The sequence below is a fragment of the Lutjanus erythropterus genome, chromosome 20 (assembly GCF_056507025.1).
Source record: "Lutjanus erythropterus isolate fLutEry1 chromosome 20, fLutEry1.hap2, whole genome shotgun sequence".
Taxonomy (NCBI): domain Eukaryota; kingdom Metazoa; phylum Chordata; class Actinopteri; order Lutjaniformes; family Lutjanidae; genus Lutjanus; species Lutjanus erythropterus.
In genome coordinates, this window is record NC_139336.1 from 32,145,535 (window position 1) to 32,164,584 (window position 19,050).

Below are 19,050 nucleotides of genomic sequence, written 5' to 3' on the forward strand. Positions count from 1 at the left end.
AGCATCTGTGAGCTGAAGTAGATCTTTGAGACTCTGCAACTAGAAGTAGTTTGTGTGTTTTGTTTTTTTTTTCCAGGCGGAGAGTCCGAAGGCCGAGTGTTTCGAGTCCCTGTCTGCGATGGAGCTGGCGGAACAGATCACGCTGCTGGATCACATCGTGTTCAGGAGTATTCCCTACGAGTGAGTGCTTCATCCGCGTGGTGCGGTTTTCACCTCACGCACCCACAGCTGAATGAAAAGGTCGCCACGATACGCCGGGATAATGTCACCGTTTCCGGTTTTAATTATCCGTGCTTGATTGCTTTGGAAAACTGTCCAGCATGAAATAAAGTTAGCAACAGTTTCCAGACGCTGGTGCAGCAGCGTGGGTTTGTTCTGCATCAATAACACGACAAAGCACATGATGCCATTTTAAATTATTAATGTTAAGCCATGTGCAGCTTCTCCACTGGAAAGAGGTCTACCCACAGGTCTAACTGGATTCAGCTTTTCATTTTTCTCTGCTTTTACTTTGAAGGTTCATCAGTTCAGTTTGACAGCTCCTTCACTGGTCATTAGCTTTAGCTGTTAGCCGTCAGGTGAAAAACCTTTAAATTAATTAAAGAAACACAGAAAAAGAAGAATATTAAATTCTGTACACGCTGTACACATTATTGCAAGTAAATGTTATATTAAATAAATGTAAACAGCATGCATCTTCTACTTTTTGTGCGTTTCTTTAATGTTTTAGGAGTTTGACCTGACAATTTAGAAGTTTTGAACATTTTTAGAACATTTTAATAATACTGTGATAACACAAATATCCAGGATAAATTATAATCATGATATTAAGTTTTCATGCAGTTTCATCTCTATCCAACACAAGACACGAGAAGCAGATGAGAAATTTTGGCAAATCTTTATTTTATGAGTCTGCAATTTACAAATACTTTCCTAAAAAATGTAACAATTTAATCTGCTAATCACTATTGGAGGAAATAATGTTGTGTTCAATTCAGAGAGGCTGTAAGAACAAAACATGACCCATGTATGTTAATGTTTAGCATAAACAGTCAACAGATGTAGTGGATTTTCTAAATGTTTGATTGAATGTGTCTGATCCTGCAGGGAGTTCCTCGGTCAGGGCTGGATGAAGGTTGATAAGACAGAGAGGACTCCGTACATCATGAAGACCAGCCAGCACTTCAATGACGTGAGAATAAACAGATCCTCCGTTACATGTTTCCTCATGCCGCAGCGCAGGCCGGTTCAGTATGATAATATTTTATATCAGGGCTGCCAGCTACACAGATAATGACGAGTAATCAATTAGTTGATGGTCAGAAAATCAAAAAAAAAAAATTAAGCTAAAAAATTCAAAATTTCAGTGGTTTCAGTTTTTCAAATATAGCTATTTGATGCTTTTATGTCATTAATGATAATAAATTGAATATCTTTGTGTTTTGGAATGTTGAATATGTTAATAAAATTTAAAACACTAACAATGACATTATACATGTTAAGATTTATAAATGACAGCTCACCAAAAAGTGAAAGCAAAACATCTTGATCTGATGATATAAAAATTGGATTTCAGGTCATGATTGTCAGCTGAGTCCTGCTCCTGATTGGTCGGCCAGCTGTGTGGGCGGGAACTTAAACACATCACACTAAATGCCACTAACGTATGTGGCATTTAAGGTTCAAGAGAATTGCATCCCCGTTATCTATGATAATGTAAAAAAAAAAAAAAAGTATTGTCACGTTTTCAGGATTCTGTCGGTTCTTGTAACATCCCTGGTTACAGTTTTACATTAAATCCTCCCTTCAGAAAGATAATAATGTTTTTGAAAGGTGTTGATTCAGCTGTATTATCATATACTTCGTCCATCCTCATTCAAATAAAGAGACAAATAGACACAATATCAGAAGCACCTCAGTGTGATGCCCTGCAGCTACGATGGCACAATAAAATATATAACTAAACATTATTAGACTGCATTGTTTTTTTACCTGGTGTACCTAATAAACTGGTAACTGGGTGAAAAATAGCTTTTTGTCTCCCTGCCGTCCTCTGACCACAGATGAGTAACCTGGTGGCGTCTCAGATCATGACCCACACTGATGTCGGCTCCAGGGCCAGCTCCATAGAGAAGTGGCTGGCGGTGGCCGACATCTGTCGCTGCCTCAACAACTACAACGGCGTGCTGGAGATCACGTCTGCGCTCAACCGCAGCGCCATCTACAGGCTGAAGAAGACCTGGGCTAAAGTCTGCAAACAGGTGAGAATCCAGCCGTTCATCGGCTGCTAAAAAGAAAAACTTCCTTCTGCAGAAAACCTTTATGATGATTTTTCTCTTTTTTTTTTTTTTTTTTAGACAAAGGCGCTCATGGACAGGCTGCAGAAGACGGTGTCCTCAGAGGGACGTTTCAAGAACCTCAGAGAGACTCTGAAAAAGTAAATACAGCTCATTACCAGAGAAAAATCGAGTGGTACATGTTTAAATCCAGTCTGATGTTTGCACTGTGTCCGTGTGTGCAGCTGTAACCCTCCATGTGTCCCGTACCTCGGCATGTACCTCACTGACCTGGCTTTCATTGAGGAGGGAACTCCCAACTTCACAGAGGAGGGTCTGGTTAACTTCTCCAAGATGAGGATGGTAAAGATGTTCCGCCTCTTTTATTATTCTTATAAAAGTTCCAGTTGACTGATCACCAAAACTTTTCTCTGAACAACAAAAAAAAAAGATTTTCCAAAACCAATAACAAAAGTCTCCAAACAGATGCAGGAGACACGAGGCAAAATAAAATGCAAAAATCATCCTTCCCACTAAAATCGTGACTCATATCGCAATCTCGATCACTGTGAAAATAATTGCAACACTTTGTTGGTTTGTTTGCTTGTTTTTGCATTTCATTTAGCCCCGTTCAGGCACAGCAACAGTAACTTAGCAGTTGACTAAATTGTCTCCTAACTCTGTCTCTGCTCTCTCAGATTTCTCACATCATTCGGGAGATTCGTCAGTTCCAGCAGGCACCTTACAGGATAGAGCACCAACCAAAGGTGCGTCTGAGAAAAATACACTCCACTGTCTTCACCATTAAATTATCTGTGTGATAAGAAGTGATTAAAATAATAATAATAATAATAATAACTTTATTTGTATAGCACTTTTCATACAAAAGGAATTGTAGCACAAAGTGCTTTACAATCATAGCTAAGAGAATACCCCCCCACCCCCAACCCCGCCCACACACCCACACACAGGATCACACAAACCCATACAATCAGCACTCATGTTACATCATGATAATGAGGAAATTAGATAGAAATTAGATGAGGAAACACAGGAGATAAATTTAAAATATTAAAACAATAAAAGTATAAATAATAAAAACAAAAATAAATAAGTACATAAGATAAAAGAATATAAAATATTTGACAATTATTAAATGGAATAGAATGAATAAAATACCTAAAAAAATTGATAAAATTAGAAATTTAATTAAAAGCCAGACTAAAAAGGTGGGTCTTAAGTTTGCCTTTAAAAATATCAATATTACATGTCGCCCTCAGATCTTCAGGCAGGCTATTCCATAAACGGGGGGCATAGTAATAAAAAGATGCCTCAAAATGTCTTCTCTGTCCTCTGTTTGTCCCCTTTAGGTGACTCAGTTCCTGCTGGATAAGACACTAGTGATGGATGAAGACACCCTGTATGAGCTCTCGCTGAAGATCGAACCCCGAGTCCCACCGGGCTGATTTTAACTAGAATAACACAAACACGTTCACGCAGACATCATATACATTTCCAGTGTTATCCGTCTCACAGTACGAGTCCCGCATTAACACAACTTGAGATTCTTTCTTAATGAAGCAGGGGTTGTTTTGTAGAACACCACCGGTTCTTGTGCTTAGGAAACTCAGGAGAAAACGTGCCTTGAATGAATATCTGATGTGTATATTTAGTAAACAGAATGAACACAACTCTGCCATATGATCGAACAGTCATGACTGTAGAAAACAACCATGTTAGCTCCTCAACATGGCACCAGAAAGTAACCTGTTGCTGCTATCACACTGTAAATACCAAACAATCTGCCTCTGTAGTCTTGCACATAAACGTTGTCAGATGAGTTTTACATTATTTGTATGATCATTAACCTGCTGGGGGGTAAAAAAAACGAGCCCCAGGTTTACTGTGTGGTAGTTTCCAAATTAATTTAGGAACGTGCACCAAGTAAGTGCAACATCTGCACAGGATGCTGTGATCCAGTAAAAGTCACTTTTGGGCTGGAACGTTAAAACTGATTTTTGAATTTGTTTTTGCCATTTGGTGCAGCAGAAAAAGCTGTAAACACAACACTGACATATTATTTTATAAAGATAATATGGCTAAATGCGAGCAAAAAGTTGCCTGGAGCAATATGGTCGTGTTTGTGTCCACCTGATAAATTCAGTATAATTTTCAGTTCCATTGGACTCGATGTCCATTTGTCCAACAGACTGTTACTCCCAAAACAAACCCCCGTTTCTCTGAACTAACTCAGTCCCTACAGGAAGTTACGATGTTCTGAACACAACAATTAACGCAAATTCAACCGATCCCCATGAATTCTGCTCGACCTTGCGATTTTTATCCAATCACCACAACTTTTTCCTGCAAATTTGACCGATCACTGTAGCGTCCAACGTTACGGCGTTAGAGAATAGCTGGTGAACAAAGTGGAGCATTTAGCAGGTAAGGTGGAGACCAAAACCTGAGCAAAAAGTAGATTGGATATCGGGCTAAATTTTATTGTTTCCTTCCTGTCTGTTCTGCTCTACAAAGGGGAAAAGGGCAGGAACTTCCCAGAGTGCAGAACTGATAAAAAATAGTTTAAAGTTTTCTTGTTTTGGCAGATAATTGGATATGTGTCAGTATGATATCTTTCTATCAGGTTATTGCTTCTATGTATCAATCCTGACCTCTAATTTGACCTTTGACCTTATTTGGAAGTTCCTGTATTCTGCCTTTGCAGAGCGTACCAGAAATACTGGGTCATACCAAAGTAAAAAGCAGTAACTTTCATTTTATCTGATCACTTTAGCTTTAAAAAGCAAACCATTATCAAACCCTCAGTCTGATGACATCAAATGAAAATACACCTTTTACTGTTATTCTTTACATTATTGCTGAGTTCGCCTCAACTCCCCCATAATTCAAATCATGACTGTAAACCATGTAATATATCAGAATAAAAACATAAAAATCCTTCATACTGCTCGTCTCCTAAAGCCCTGAGATGCCAAACTGACTAAAAAATGTTATTTCCACCATGTTTTTAGTCTGGATCTTCACTGTAGATCTTTAGTTTGGAACCACGTTTATGTGCACACTGTCTGAACCGTGTGTGGTGTGACGGTGTGCAAACGGCATGCTGGGACTTTAGCAGACTCGTATTACACCAGACGAGCAGCATGGAGGCATTTTAAAGCCCGGATCATGTCAGTTAATACTGAACTTTAGTCTGAATTTCAGTGGTTTAGATTACCACAGATTCCACACAGTGAACCTGAAGTATCTGGGGTCTCTGGGCGTGTTCAGCCTGCTCGCCTGGTTGGTAATCCAGCCTCGTGTTAAAGTGTGTGTGTGTGTGTGTGTGTGTGTGTGTGTGTGTGTGTGTGTGTGTGTGTGTGTGTGTGTGTGTGTGTGTGTGTGAAGACATGCTGGGTTTCCTAAACAGCTGGAGTACAGTTCCAATATTTAATCTACCTGAACACTGACTGACTCACCTGTCTGCAGGTGTTGATGCTCACAGGAGGCTCAGTTTTACATCTTCACTCCTCTGCTCACGCTGAAGGTTCACGTTGTTGCAGCTGCTGTTGTTTTGCATTTGCATGTCACAGCAAAAATCTTTCTAGTTTTTACACACATTCCTAATCTGAAAATATGGTTATCGCAAATTTAAGATGTGTTATCCTTCTTTCTTTGACAGTCAAAAACATTTGTGCTACAAATCATGTCTGTTTTTTGTTTTGTAATAATCATTTTGTACACAATTTCAATAATCTGATTTCTGCTTTTTCAACAGAATTGGCCTGAAAGGTTTCTTACATGCGTCAAAACCCTACAGTTACATTAATTTTACATGTATCACTATTATTATGATTATGATTATTATTATTAGCTCCTTGTCAATGTGATTATTTAATCATATTTTAAACCTTGTTGACTGTATTAGTTAAATAGTAATATATTTGCACTATTGATTTGTAAAGAATGTCAATAGACTCTAAACATGTTGGTAGCATGACTTTAGCATGATGTCCTGGAGTTGTTTTCCTTGTAGTTGACTGTTACTGAGTTTTATTAGCTTTATTCTTTTATTATTTTGGCTCTCTCCTGACGTCAGGAATCTTAAATGCATTAGTATAAAAGACCCTCGCTTTCTTACATTATTGTCTACTTTGAAATTCCAGTTTTGTTGTTGTATTTTTCCATGCATTTCTCTGTGTAATATACAGATATTTACACACAATTAAAGGCAAAAAATGTGGATTATAACGTAGTGTCAAAATGTTTTTTTTATGGCAGACAGAGGAACATGTGGTTCGCCCCTCAACCTCAGCTCAACACAACTTATAAAAACACAAAAACAAACACATTAATAAAACATCCTCACTTTAACAACACGTATGAAGTTTAATTCTAAACAAGTTGATCAAGCAAATATAGAAAACAAGCAAAAGAAAAAACAAACACAAATTGCACAGAACAAAACATAACAAAGTTGAGTTTCCCAGGAACACAAAGCCACATGAACCTGCCCAGGTGTGCATGTTGTTGCCCTGGTCTGTGGCTCCATTCCATTTCAGTGTGCTGGTGCACCACTTAACACGTAAGAACCAAGGCCAGGAAATCTTTAACCAGAATGCATCCATGCCTTTGTCAGCCAGCAAGGCAAAAGTCAGCTTTCTTAGCTGACAACACACCACTTTCACCGCTTGAATTGAGCGGGGCATCCGCCGTACGCTCCGACTGAGACGCCCATTAAATGGCGAGCAGACTCCACCTATTTGACGTACCGTTTGGGCTTAGGTCCAAATGTAGTCCCCCAAGAAATGCGATGTTTAGTCTGCCTGTCTGGACGTCCTTGACATGAAAAGAGTTCTTTTCATCTTTGACTTTCAACTAAAATCCAAAGTCTCATAGATGACTGGCAAAGCTGTTTTTTCCACATCGAGGTGTGTTCAGCCGTGTAGGGTCACGTGTGTGTTCTGCAGTGGCTGGTCGCAGCTATTGTGAATTCAGATTTGTCGTTCTGTGCAACTCATAATGTTTATTTGCCTTCGTCTTCTTTATTCGCATGTTCGTTCTGTCTTGCACGTGTTATCAAACTGTTGAAAATGTCTTTATTTCTCTTTGTGTTTTAAGTTCCTGTGTGTGGAGCTCTCAGGGTCAGGAGTGTGTGAGTAGTACAGTATTAGGTAGCGTGTGTGTGTGTGTGGGGCTGCAGTTGAAAATATCAAGGTCAAACTGGACGCTGATATCAGATCCTCTGTGGTCGTAGTTAATCATGGCTCCACATGAGCGCTCTGTGCTGTTGTGGCTCACGCCGTTGGGCCTCCATTGGTTTATCAGGCTTTCTGTCTGAACTTTTGATTGGTCTCTGCTTTTTAATCCCTCATGAGGGGGTGGAGCCCCCTGTGACAGGAGGGTGAAAGGCTCTTAAACAAGACACCTTCAACAAGAAGGCAGAGCAGCTTTTCTACAGGTACTGTACCTTCTCTTCTTACTTCTCATGTAGAAATTCTCCAGGAGCTTCTAGCTTCTAGTTTGCATCTTAAACTGTTTGTAAAATCATTTGTAGAACATGTGCCAAAGAAGATGCAGGCTGTATACCATCTCAACTTTTGATATTGTCCTTTTTTGCATGTTTTTTACTTTTATAGTTAACACGAGGGGGTTTAACAGTGAGTGCATGTTGCAAAAGTCAATGTGTCGCATAGAAAAGGTGAATAATGAGTTCAAGGTGATTTGTAGCTGAGCAAATGCTGCAAAGAGCAAAAAAGATTAAGAGCAATTGCAGCTTGATTAATGAATATTTGAACTAAAAGAAAAACCTCTCCAACACTGTAAAACCAAATGCTCAAATGAATTGCAATAAGTTTAAAATTTGTTTGGAAGTTCTCCTAACTTAGAAATGTTGAGTGCCAGTGGAGTTTTCTTTCTTTCATGTTTATTTAACTCAGAATTTTTGATGAATATGAACTTTATTGAACATGAAATAATGGATTTCTACACTTAAAATGATTCAGTTCTGTCCACTTACTGAAATGAGAGGGATGAATCGAAATTCTGAGTTGCATTTACTGAAAATATTTGTATTGGCTCAATCAATGTGTAACACTACCTTCTTATATTTTGACTCTGATAACCTCTGACTTTTGAGTTTATGAACTTTGCAGCTACTGATTGCCCTGATTTTCTTGAGTACTGCAAACTTATTTGGGTTTCCAGCTAAGCTTTTTGGTGCAAATGTATATATTTTTAGAGCTTTCCCTAAATGTTTTATTTTAAACTCTTGAGGAGGTTTAACTCTCCTGTATCCAAAAGAGTTCTGGGGCCAGCTATAAGGAGGGAGAAATGAGCGGATTTTTATTATTATTATCATTTTGCATCGTGAAAAGGCTCAAAATGTTGAGAATTACGTCAAACTGTATAGGAAAAAGGTAAAATACCACTATTTGAACTTTATTCTTAACTATTTGACTTTATTCTCAACATTTCCACTTAATCTCAAAATGCAAAATTTTAATAAAGTCTCATTTTCCACCCTTATATCTGTCCCTAATACTCTTCCATACCCGTGTCCTCTGGAGAGGACGAGGCCCTGCACGTACTCGGAGGTAAAAGGTCACACTGCTCAGGGGAGGGGGAGGCTGATCCCATGTCTGCAGTGGTTTTGGCGTAATCCCGACCATATGACCATGTGATCCACAGTGTCACCTACCAGCGGAGGCTTTACCGGCTCAGTGCACTTTCTAATTTCGTCTAAACTTCACCTCTTTCCTGAGAAAACTCTTGCATTTCACTGATTTTTGTCCCCACACCTGCTGCGCCGTGTTCTTCACCTCCGTCCCCGTTTCCATCCCTCTGTCCGTCCCGGCGTGTCCTCATGAGCCTCTGGTCTTGTGACCAGTTCAGAATGTCACTGCACTGTCAGCCAGAGATGGTTTGTTTCTTGGCACCGGATCCTGGCAGCACAAATGCCCTCCAACGATCTATAAATAATATCAGCACTGACCCAAAGTCCACAGACACAGTTCACCTCCACAGAGTGAGAGAAGAGTAAGAGGGGTCAATTCAGTAGATAAAAGTCCTTATTGATTATCAGTTCTATCAGTTTAGTGCAGTGCATACTTTCCAACCCTCCAAATCTTTCCAGAAGACTCCTGTTTCTCATCATCCTCTATCTCCCTCCTGGGGTCACAATTATCCTGTATGTCTCCTGTTTTCTAACTAATTTTTCCTTAATTTTCCACCTGTTTCTGACTCTGCAGTCTGTATAAACCCTGCAGTAGTAGTTTTCACCCAGACTTCCTAAGAGAAATTCCTGTTTTTTAAGGAAAGTTTTAAAGAAAAAGTTGCATGCATTTTGTAAAATCTGCCCAGAATATTTTCTTGTAGGGGCTGGGGAAATAAGTAAATGGCAGAAAACTATTGAAAATTAGTTCATGCCAAAGAGGGATGAATTATTCTAAAGTAAAATTTAAAATATTTAACATAAAAGTGTTGCTGCAGTGTACTTTCTTTAGAAGCAACCAGAATGCAGGAAACAGGAAGTCTCTGAAGCTCAAACTTTTTGAGGTTTCGAGGTTGGTGAGTCTCCTGCAGTGCAGGAGGCCGATCAGCCATCTTCGCTTTGACCAGGATTAACAGGAGTCCTCAGTGCGTCCCTCTATATTAAGACACAGTCGCACTCTCTGTGAAGGACGAGCTAAAACTTGACCTTCAGTCAAAACAGTCCACTTTCATTAAGGTTTTAAAATTAACACTTAAATCCATTTAGATAATCGAATATGTCCTTAAATCTCCTGATTTTTTCTATTGTCCTCTACCTACTTCCTCCCGGGATCAGAGTTATCATCTATTTCTTCCAGTTTCTAACAGATTTTCACATCTTTTTCTTCCTTTGCATTATCAAAACCCGTTTCTGGCACTGTGTGGTTTAAAGGAAAGGGGCATTTCTTTTGCATTTTGTAAAATCTGCTGCACCAATTTTCTTTTAGGGTTAAATACAAAAATGCATGAAAGAAAACTGATGTGTATTAGTTTATGCCAGAGATTTTTATTCTGTATTATTTCTTGATAATTAAAAGTAAACTAAATGTATTAAATATAAAAAATTGAGGAAACAAAGTCACTGAAACTGACATCCTCCCTATTTTTGTGATCTCAACATTGGCAACATGTATGCTGAATATGTTTCGACCCGGTTTCTTGAGCTGTCTGTCTCTTAAGTCCCACTCTTTCCTGTCAGCTTAAGCCAGACTTCTTCTTTGGTACCTGTTCATTACTGAAGCATTAGTGGACATATGAAACCCTCCATCCATCCTGTGGGTGGGAGACTCTTCTGATAATGCTAAGAGGCTAAGAGCATCTGCCACGGCCCCTCCTACTCTAAGCTTGTTACTGTATTAGACAAAAGGTGTAGCAGGGGGGTCGTGAGGGCAGCGGGTGTGAGGCTGTGCAAATATAGGTCAGTGAGATGTGTGAAAATGAACATTTATTTTATTTTATTTAGGATTGAGCTGGAAGAATAAATCCTCCTTTAAAGTGAGGTATTTATTCACTCTCAGTGTGTTACCTGCAGTAGATGGAGGTCAACACGCCCCCAGTTTGGAGAAGCAGCAGGAGTACTGGTGTAGGAAGCTAAGCAATGTACTGTAAAATATGTCTTAGCCATGATAATTAGAATAATTTCAGTGCTTCGCCTTGCTGTAAGACAGCTTTTTTCAATGGGAAACTGTTGTTTTAGTTTAACACAAATAGCACTGTCTCGTGCTCAAACAGAATCTGTAGGCAAAATCAGTCATTTTACTTCACAGGAAACAGGAGTTGTTGGTCTACCACTGCCTCGATCTGTGAGCTTGTTTGTGTTATTGTGTGACTTCAGTGAACTAACCCTTTAAAACACCAAAGTCACAAAATAACACAAATAAATGAAGGGTGCTTTCACACTTGGACCTGAGCAATGTGTCAAAAAACTTCAACCTGAATGAATGTTGTGACGTCCTGTTCTACACATCAGATTCTACAGACTTCGTTCAGTTCAGCCCTCATACAGATACTCGTTCCTGACTGGTGAGATAAACAACACTGCTATCAGTATGTTTCATAAACGGCTGATGAGGCAACGCGTTCAAATTTGCAGGCTAATGTTACTAAATTTGATGAAAATGTAGCTAAATGCAGCAACTCAGGAAACAATTTAACTTGTTACTTCTGCAAAATAAAAGTAACAATAAAATAACTGTTACATCTTTTCATGTCATGTCTTAATTTTGCACCAAACTATAGCAAAAAGTGTCAGTATGAGTATCAATGTGTAGCAGTATCATCAATGATATCCGTCCATAGAAATGTTGCACTGTGCACCTGCATGAATCTGATTGGACAAAGCTGGCTAATGGCTGCACAGGTGTGAATGAGCCACTGATGAAAGGAACCCTCACTCCATCTTTTCTTTTTCTCTCCAGCTCATTTGCTTCTTGTGAAGTTTTGCAAACTACAGCAGAGAGATGGCGAGCTCTTTCACACGTCTGATCTCCGGACGCAACACGGCCGCGCTGTTGGCCAGTCTGGGCGCCGGAACGGTGGCGACGGGCTTCTTGTTGAACGAGAACAGCTCCCTGGCAGCTGAGGCCAAGAAGAAGCTCTATCCTCCCAGGTAAGACGGAGAAACATCAGCACCACAGACAGATATGAGGTAAAAGTCACTAAGTACAGATACTGAAAAAAAGACTGTGGTAAAAGTAGAAATACTGATTCAACTTTTTTACTGCAGTAAAAGTGAAAAAGTTCAGGCTCTGAAATGTCCTTTTACGTCTTGTTACATCCCTTATGCCTTTTTTGTGTGATATGTACTGATTGATACACCAAGAAACTGTCTTTTTTGTGTGATCGTCTCATCCATTTAGTTTGAAATCCGTTGTCTCATATAAATGATTAATAAATCCCCTCAAATGCATTAAAGGTAAAGTAACAAGCCTGTTTTCAAAAGTAGAAAGTCCAGATATTTGTGTTAAAATGTAGGGAGTAAAAGTAAAAAGTTGTCAGAAAAATACTCAGGTAAAGTGCAGATACCTGAAAAATCTACTTGAGTACAAGTAAGTTAAGTATTTGTATTTAGTTTCTTCCCACCTGTGGAAGGTAGATGGTGCAAAATCCTGATTACTGACAAAAATACTGACTGTGTAAAATCATGAGATAAATCTGTGGAATGTGGAAAAAGAGGTTTTCTGTCAGTTTGACCTTGATGAGTCTGTGATTAGTCTGAACTCTATAATTATCCGCCTTCACAACGCTGAAACTCAACACGAGCTTCACAATCAGTCGCACATTTCAGAAGAATGACTCATTGTGTTTCCACAACAGAAACAACTGACGGGTGACATCAGCACAGCAACCTGTTTATCAACTCAGTCGTGCATTTGAAAGTTATTAAAAGTGTCCGACGGTAACTGTACAGCGTCAGTTAAGACAGTTCAGGGATCAGAGCGGCCGTGTGTGGATTAAGTTTGTGAACATCTGAGAGTATGAGAGAGCTCAGGAGGTCGTGGCGGCCTCACTGGCACCTTCCTGCAGTATCACTGACACTCTCAGGTTTCATCTACGTTACCTCTGACTCACTCTCACTCACTCTCCGACTCTCACACACACTCACAACCTTTCTGTCTCTCACCTTCTCATCTTTACCGCTCCCTCTCTTTATATACAAGCAGAGTAAACAACAAAAACCGTGTGATTTGTCCCAAAGATGTCATTAACTTAGGTTTCACTGAAGTCATATTTTAAGAGTCTTTCTTAATGTTTCTGTGGAAGCAGAATGTTGAAATAATGGAAAAAGGCTGTATTTTGTCATTTTGTATTGTTTTCAAAAGCTGCTCACTTGTTGCTAAAATAACTGCTAACTGTTGCTACCTGTAGCTGACATTGGATAGTTAGCTCAGTTAGCTGTGCAGCTAGCCGTCCTATTACCTTTAAAGCTTAAATAAAACTTCATTAGCTTTATTAAACATCCTCTTCCAAAGCCCTTTACTTGTTGCTTAAGTAATTTCTGTTGCTACCTCAATTAGCTGTGCAGCTAGCCATCCTTTTAGTTTTAAAGCTTAACTAAAACTTTATTAGCTTTATTAAACCTTGTTGGTAAAAATGCTAACTGTTGCTACCTGTAGCTGCCATTTGATAGTTGGCTCAGTTAGCCATGCAGCTAGCGGTCCTATTAGCTTTAAGGCTTAAATAGATCTTTATTCACAGAATAGCCTCCAAATATTGAGATATTAATAGAGCTAAAAGCAGAGTGAAAACTGGATTTATATTGTGTAAATCAAAGTGTTTTCCAACATGTTGCTGTATCACCTTCATAAGGTCATACTATGTCAGTTTACAGCTTGTAGTGCTGCCCCCATCTGGCCAAAACAAAAAATGAATGAAGCTTTAAGTCACAAAAATCAAGACTTGAGACTTGACTTTACTCAAAAGCCAAAACACTCAGGTAAAATCTCAGAACAATAAAAAAGTAAAACAGCGACAGGACGGCCTTGCAGAGTCACATTCTTTGACTGTCTGATAATATCAGGTCATCATAGTTCTCATATTTTCTTGAGACACTTGTGAGTGTTTGCCCTGACTTGAAACTTTTACCTCAAATGCTTAAAGTCCCCCTCCAGTCTTGACTGAATCTAGATTTTTCTGATGTTGGTAGTTTTAAGATTTTTCTGACAAAGTAAAGAATTCAGTAACTCTTCCTGTCCTGTAGCTCCGACTTCCCCGATCTGAGGAAACACAACAACTGCATGGCCTCGGCTCTGACTCCGGCCGTTTATGCCAAACTGAGGGACAAGGTCACCCCCAGCAACTGGACCCTGGACCAGTGCATCCAGACCGGAGTGGACAACCCCGGACACCCATTCATCAAGACGGTGGGCTGCGTGGCCGGAGACGAGGAGAGCTACGAGGTAAGGGAGGTCAAAGTTCACGGTTTGGGTCTGTCTCTTTCAAAACTTGTGTCAAAACTTTGTCTTGTGTTTCCTGCAGGTGTTTGCTGAGCTCTTTGACCCCGTCATCAAGGACAGGCACAACGGCTACGACCCCAGAGCCATGACACACCCCACTGACCTGGACGCCTCCAAGGTGTTTATACTGTAAAACCCCATCGCTGCAAGATCCCTCCTTCCATCTGCCGCTCCTACATGTCTCGTCTCGTATCTTCCTCCCACAGATAACCCACGGCATGTTTGATGAGAATTACGTCCTGTCGTCCCGCGTCCGTACCGGCCGCAGTATCCGCGGGCTGAGCCTCCCGCCGGCCTGCTCGAGGGCCGAGCGTCGTGAGGTGGAGCGGGTGGTGGTGACGGCTCTGGCTGGCCTGAAGGGAGACCTGGCTGGACGCTACTACAGCCTGGGAGACATGACAGACAAGGAGCAGCAGCAGCTCATCGATGTGAGTCTCCCTTTACCTCCTGCATTGTAGAAAATAAGCTGCTTCCAAAATGTGGTCCTCTTTTTTGTCTTGAGCTTCAAACAAAGAATTATTTTTCCCTCTTGAATAATTAATTTGAAGATTTTCTCAGGTTACCTTTGAGGGGTCATGACGCTCAGGTTGGGAAGCAGTGCTGGGTAAATTTAACAAAGTTAGAATTAAAATACAAACACAGTAGTGTTAGAATTCTTTTTGAAAGGGCCAATGAGAAACTAAATGAAATGAATGAACATGTCCAGATGTCTTGTGAAGCAGTAAAAGCATTAATCTTTTCAAATATACAAACAGTCTGAGAGAGTCTGCAAGACGGATAGAAAGCACTGCAAGAAAGACAATATATGCATTTTTAATTTGGAGTGAACTGTTCCTTTACTTTAATTGAATTGGTCTGGCTGGACATCTTGGTTTCTGCTGCATCATTTTTGTCTGTTCTTTTTTTCCTGATTCTCCTTCAGTTATATTGAAGTACAGTACTAATTAGGGTACTCCTCTTAAGACGTGTAGTATAGAATAAATATTTTAGAACAATAAGTTACCGTCTCCACACACAAACCACTTTTTATCAATGATTAAGTACAAATCAGTCCCATAGTTAATGCAGGTTCACTTTTATTGACTGTACTGTTCTGATTATTTTATGCTGCATCATATAAGGATCACTTCCTGTTTGACAAGCCCGTGTCTCCGTTACTCACCTCGGCCTTCATGGCCCGAGACTGGCCCGATTCCAGGGGGATCTGGTAAGACCTGTACAGTTTGGAGACATCCTATCACAGTAACGTTAGTGCTGAAAGTAGTGAAAGACCAACATGTCCTCTTCTCCTGTTCTAGAGTCTGTGAAGTTCTCCGTTCTCTCCAACAGAGGAGCTTCTTCCCCAAATTATCAAAGTTCGTTATAGAAGTCCTTCTGTTCCTCTTTAACGTCCTCCTTCCTCTATTTTCTTCTTCTTGTCTGTACCTCCCTGTTCCCCTCCCACCTTCAGGACCACTTCTTGTTTGACAAGCCCGTCTCTCCATTGTTGACATGTGCCTTTATGGCCAGAGACTGGCCAGACGCCAGAGGCATCTGGTAGGAGTCTGTTCAGCTCTGCTGCATGTCTGCTGCTGTGTGACCTTTTAGAAGAGGTGTGGACCCGAGTCATGTGACTTGGACTCTTGTGACTTCATTTGGACTTGAGCCTGTCACCACTTTATTTTGCCTTATTTGATGGGAAACTGCTGTTATGTAAGCCAAATATCTGTCTCTCCAAACCAACCAAACTCCATTGGCAAAATCATTAATTTTACCTCATGGAACTCAGGAGCTGCTGGTCTACTGCTGCCTTGACCTGTTAGTTTGTTTGTGTTATTATGTGACTTTGGTGTTTTAAAAGGTTAGTTCTGATTCACCAAACTCACAAAACAACACAAAAAAAACTAAATTATGGAGGCAGCGGTAGATCAGCAACTCCCGCATTCTGTGCGGTAAAATTTCTGATTTCACCAAAAGAGTTTGGTTGCTTTGGACAGTGATATTTGGCTTATTTTGCTGCAGTTTTCCATCTGAAAAACACAGTCTGACAGCAAGGTAATGTGGTGAAAATAGTCTAATTATAGCATACACTTAAACTGATATTGACTTTTGATTTTTTTTTTGTGGCTAAAATAATTCTTCAAGCCTTTAAGTTGAAGCTATGCTATTAAAATGGCTTTACATTTGGTGAAGAGCGCATTATGACTCATTTAGGACCCAAAGCTCAAAGTTAATGACTTGGAACTTGCCTGTCTTGACTTGAGTACAATGACTTGAGACTTACTTGTGACTTGCAAAACAATGGCTTGGTCCCGCTTGTGCCATTTAGACTCCACCGCCTGATCCATGTGTGATATATTTAATATAACTTTCTGCATCCTGTGATGCTTAAAAGAAGAATTCAGTCATTGCTCTGCCTTTGATGCATGCTGATGGAAAAATACCAACGGGATATTGTTTTTGTGTTTTTCCCGATTTGATTTGATTTGTCCAGTGCAAATGCATGTGTCTACCTCAACACTGTTGCACAGATTAATTCTGCAGCACGAATGTGAAAGAGATCTGGTCCTTTATGATCATGAGTCATCTCAGGTAATGAGAGGAGAGTTTTTACCTGCAGCAAGAGCTCTTTATTTAGCTCCTTCTGTTTCTCCTCCTCAGGCACAACAATGAGAAGACCTTCCTGATCTGGGTGAACGAGGAGGACCACACCAGAGTCATCTCCATGGAGAAGGGAGGCAACATGAAGAGAGTGTTTGAGAGGTTCTGCAGAGGACTCAAACAGGTACAGAGGAGCGATCACAAACACGATGTAGAGACGGAGCCAATAAGATTTTAGTCATGTTAGCAGCTGTGTTGATTTAGGGTGGACGGTGTCTGTGGGTCAGTTGATCTCTTTGATCCAGATCTGAGACCTGCAGCTCTTTAGCTCCTTTCCAGTGACTCCGTTTGACTTTGGCAAAAAATAACTCAACTCAAACTGTTTTCAGTTTGAAAAAGTCTTACCAACTACTGATCTTTTGTAGCGGTAACTTGGTTTTCTTCGTGTTTTTGAAAACTCCCCCCAAAAAACTGCATTTAAAAAATCAAGAGAAAGTGACTGATTTCCAATTAAAACCATTTGATCTTCAGGCAAATGAACAAATTTTGAAATAGAATTTTTCTTAGTTTCCAAAACTCAAACAATAAAGTTTATCTAAAGAGGAAAAGTAAGTTATCTCAACTAAATAGTCAGCAAAACTTTTTAAAGTTTAAACAAAAATCCTCAGGCTTCCTTGGATGTGTTGGATATTATCTAGTAATTAGGTGCTCTGACTGAATTTCTTTTAATTTCTTGTCTGTCAAACTTGTATGTTCACTGCGTCCATGAAGACAAATCTTTAGAGCAGCCAGATAATAATCAAAGAAAGGGAATATTTCAGGTTTTGATGGACAGAAATCGATGAAAATAGATATTGACATCTTGCTGACTGTATTTTTCACATGGACCTATTTGATGACGTAGGTGGAGCAGCTGATCCAGGAGAGAGGCTGGGAGTTCATGTGGAACGAGCGTCTGGGCTACATCCTCACATGTCCCTCCAACCTGGGCACCGGTCTCAGGGCGGGCGTGCACGTGCGCCTGCCAAAACTCAGCAAGGTAACACACACATTCAGACGGACGACACACTGTCACCATAACAGCCACAGCTCATCAGTAACACTCACAGATGCAAGTTTGACCTCAACTGACAAAATCAATCTCACCATGAGGTCCATTTAGAGGCTGTTCTGGAGCTTTCAATCAGTTTATTCTGTAAACTCTGAATCCAACGTCTGTGTGCTCTGAGAGCTGGTTACAACCAGTCACAAATGAGTGAACTCCCCCTGCAGGACCCACGTTTCTCTAAAATCCTCGACAACCTGCGGCTGCAGAAAAGAGGCACAGGAGGAGTGGACACAGCCGCTGTCGGAGACACCTTCGACATTTCCAACAACGACCGTCTCGGCAAATCCGAGGTGAAGATCGACAAATCGTATTATAGTTTTTCTCCACGTCACTCTGAGCTAATGTTTTGTTGCAGACATGAAGTTCTCTGTGTGTATTTTCAGGTGGAGCTGGTCCAGCTGCTAATCGATGGGGTCAACTACCTGATCGAGTGCGAGAAGAGGCTGGAGAAGGGACAGGACATCAAAGTCCCCGCTCCCATCGCTCAGTTTAGGAAATAAAAGCTGGACTCATCATGTCTCGTCAGTGTCAGCAGGAGGGCAGCTCCGCGCTCGGTGCTCCCTCCCAAACTGAGCCTGCGGAGAACCTCAGAACGACGTCCGTCCACCGCTTCAGAGGAGGCTGTCTCTTTATTCCTCCGACAAATCTTTAGGGTAACCTAATCTTAAACATGAACTGCAGTTAGGGGAGAATTCTACCTCAAGTTAAGGTCTTCACTGTAACCCTGACTTCAATAAAACCAACAGTATTAAACACGTGGACTGTGCTGTCCTTCATTTATCATCTGTCATTTACACACCTGACTTGATTCACAGCACTTTTCTTTGTTAATGCTGCCTTCAAATGGGGTCGTGTTCACCTTGTGGAAATTTTCTGAAAGGTCCGGATTCATGAGTAGTGATGTGTTTTCAGATGTCATTCCCTTGCTAGCTTGCTAAATTGTTAGCCTTGGTAAAGGTGGGAAGTTACTTTGTACCAACGTATAAAATATACCTGGAATTTAAATTTAAAACGTTTTAAAAAAATAAATTAACAATAGATTGTGAGGAAGTAACAGTTTTGACATTATGTTACAGACGTTTATCTGTTGTGTTGCAGA

General features: G+C 40.4%; 2 protein-coding genes across 3 annotated transcripts in view; both read left to right on the forward strand.

Moving 5' to 3' along the window:
* Positions 1-4,268, forward strand: part of rasgrf2a (Ras protein-specific guanine nucleotide-releasing factor 2a) — a 37,062-nt gene extending 32,794 nt beyond the window's left edge. Inside the window, exons 23-29 of the mRNA XM_084745981.1 lie at positions 77-180; positions 1,108-1,192; positions 2,064-2,261; positions 2,358-2,437; positions 2,522-2,639; positions 2,975-3,043; positions 3,647-4,268. Of these exons, the coding sequence (XP_084602107.1) occupies positions 77-180; positions 1,108-1,192; positions 2,064-2,261; positions 2,358-2,437; positions 2,522-2,639; positions 2,975-3,043; positions 3,647-3,742 (750 nt within the window). The 3' untranslated portion in view covers positions 3,743-4,268. The remainder of the gene's footprint in view (positions 1-76; positions 181-1,107; positions 1,193-2,063; positions 2,262-2,357; positions 2,438-2,521; positions 2,640-2,974; positions 3,044-3,646) is intronic.
* Positions 4,269-7,586: 3,318 nt separating this feature from the next.
* On the forward strand, positions 7,587-18,706 carry ckmt2a (creatine kinase, mitochondrial 2a (sarcomeric)). Of its 2 annotated transcripts, none has more exons than XM_084746329.1 (10): positions 7,587-7,737; positions 11,726-11,916; positions 14,008-14,206; positions 14,286-14,381; positions 14,470-14,691; positions 15,385-15,470; positions 16,904-17,027; positions 17,748-17,882; positions 18,116-18,241; positions 18,335-18,706. In XM_084746329.1, exons 2-10 carry the CDS (start codon positions 11,768-11,770, stop codon positions 18,449-18,451), a joined length of 1,254 nt encoding a protein of 417 aa, XP_084602455.1. In that variant the 5' UTR covers positions 7,587-7,737; positions 11,726-11,767; the 3' UTR covers positions 18,452-18,706. The 2 variants fall into 2 exon arrangements, with proteins under 2 accessions (XP_084602455.1, XP_084602454.1); XM_084746328.1 differs by lacking the exon at positions 15,385-15,470 and adding an exon at positions 15,714-15,799 and having other exon boundaries at positions 7,589-7,737.
* The last annotated feature ends 344 nt before the right edge of the window (positions 18,707-19,050 follow it).

Excerpts from the sequence above, each read along its gene's own strand:
- ckmt2a (XM_084746329.1), top strand. The coding sequence starts at position 11,768 with ATGGCGAGCTCTTTCACACGTCTGATCTCCGGACGCAACACGGCCGCG. Across the intron at positions 15,471-16,903 it reads CCCGATTCCAGGGGGATCTG|GCACAACAATGAGAAGACCT; the intron begins GTAAGACCTGTA and ends TCTCCTCCTCAG. Across the intron at positions 17,883-18,115 it reads GCCTGCCAAAACTCAGCAAG|GACCCACGTTTCTCTAAAAT; the intron begins GTAACACACACA and ends CTCCCCCTGCAG.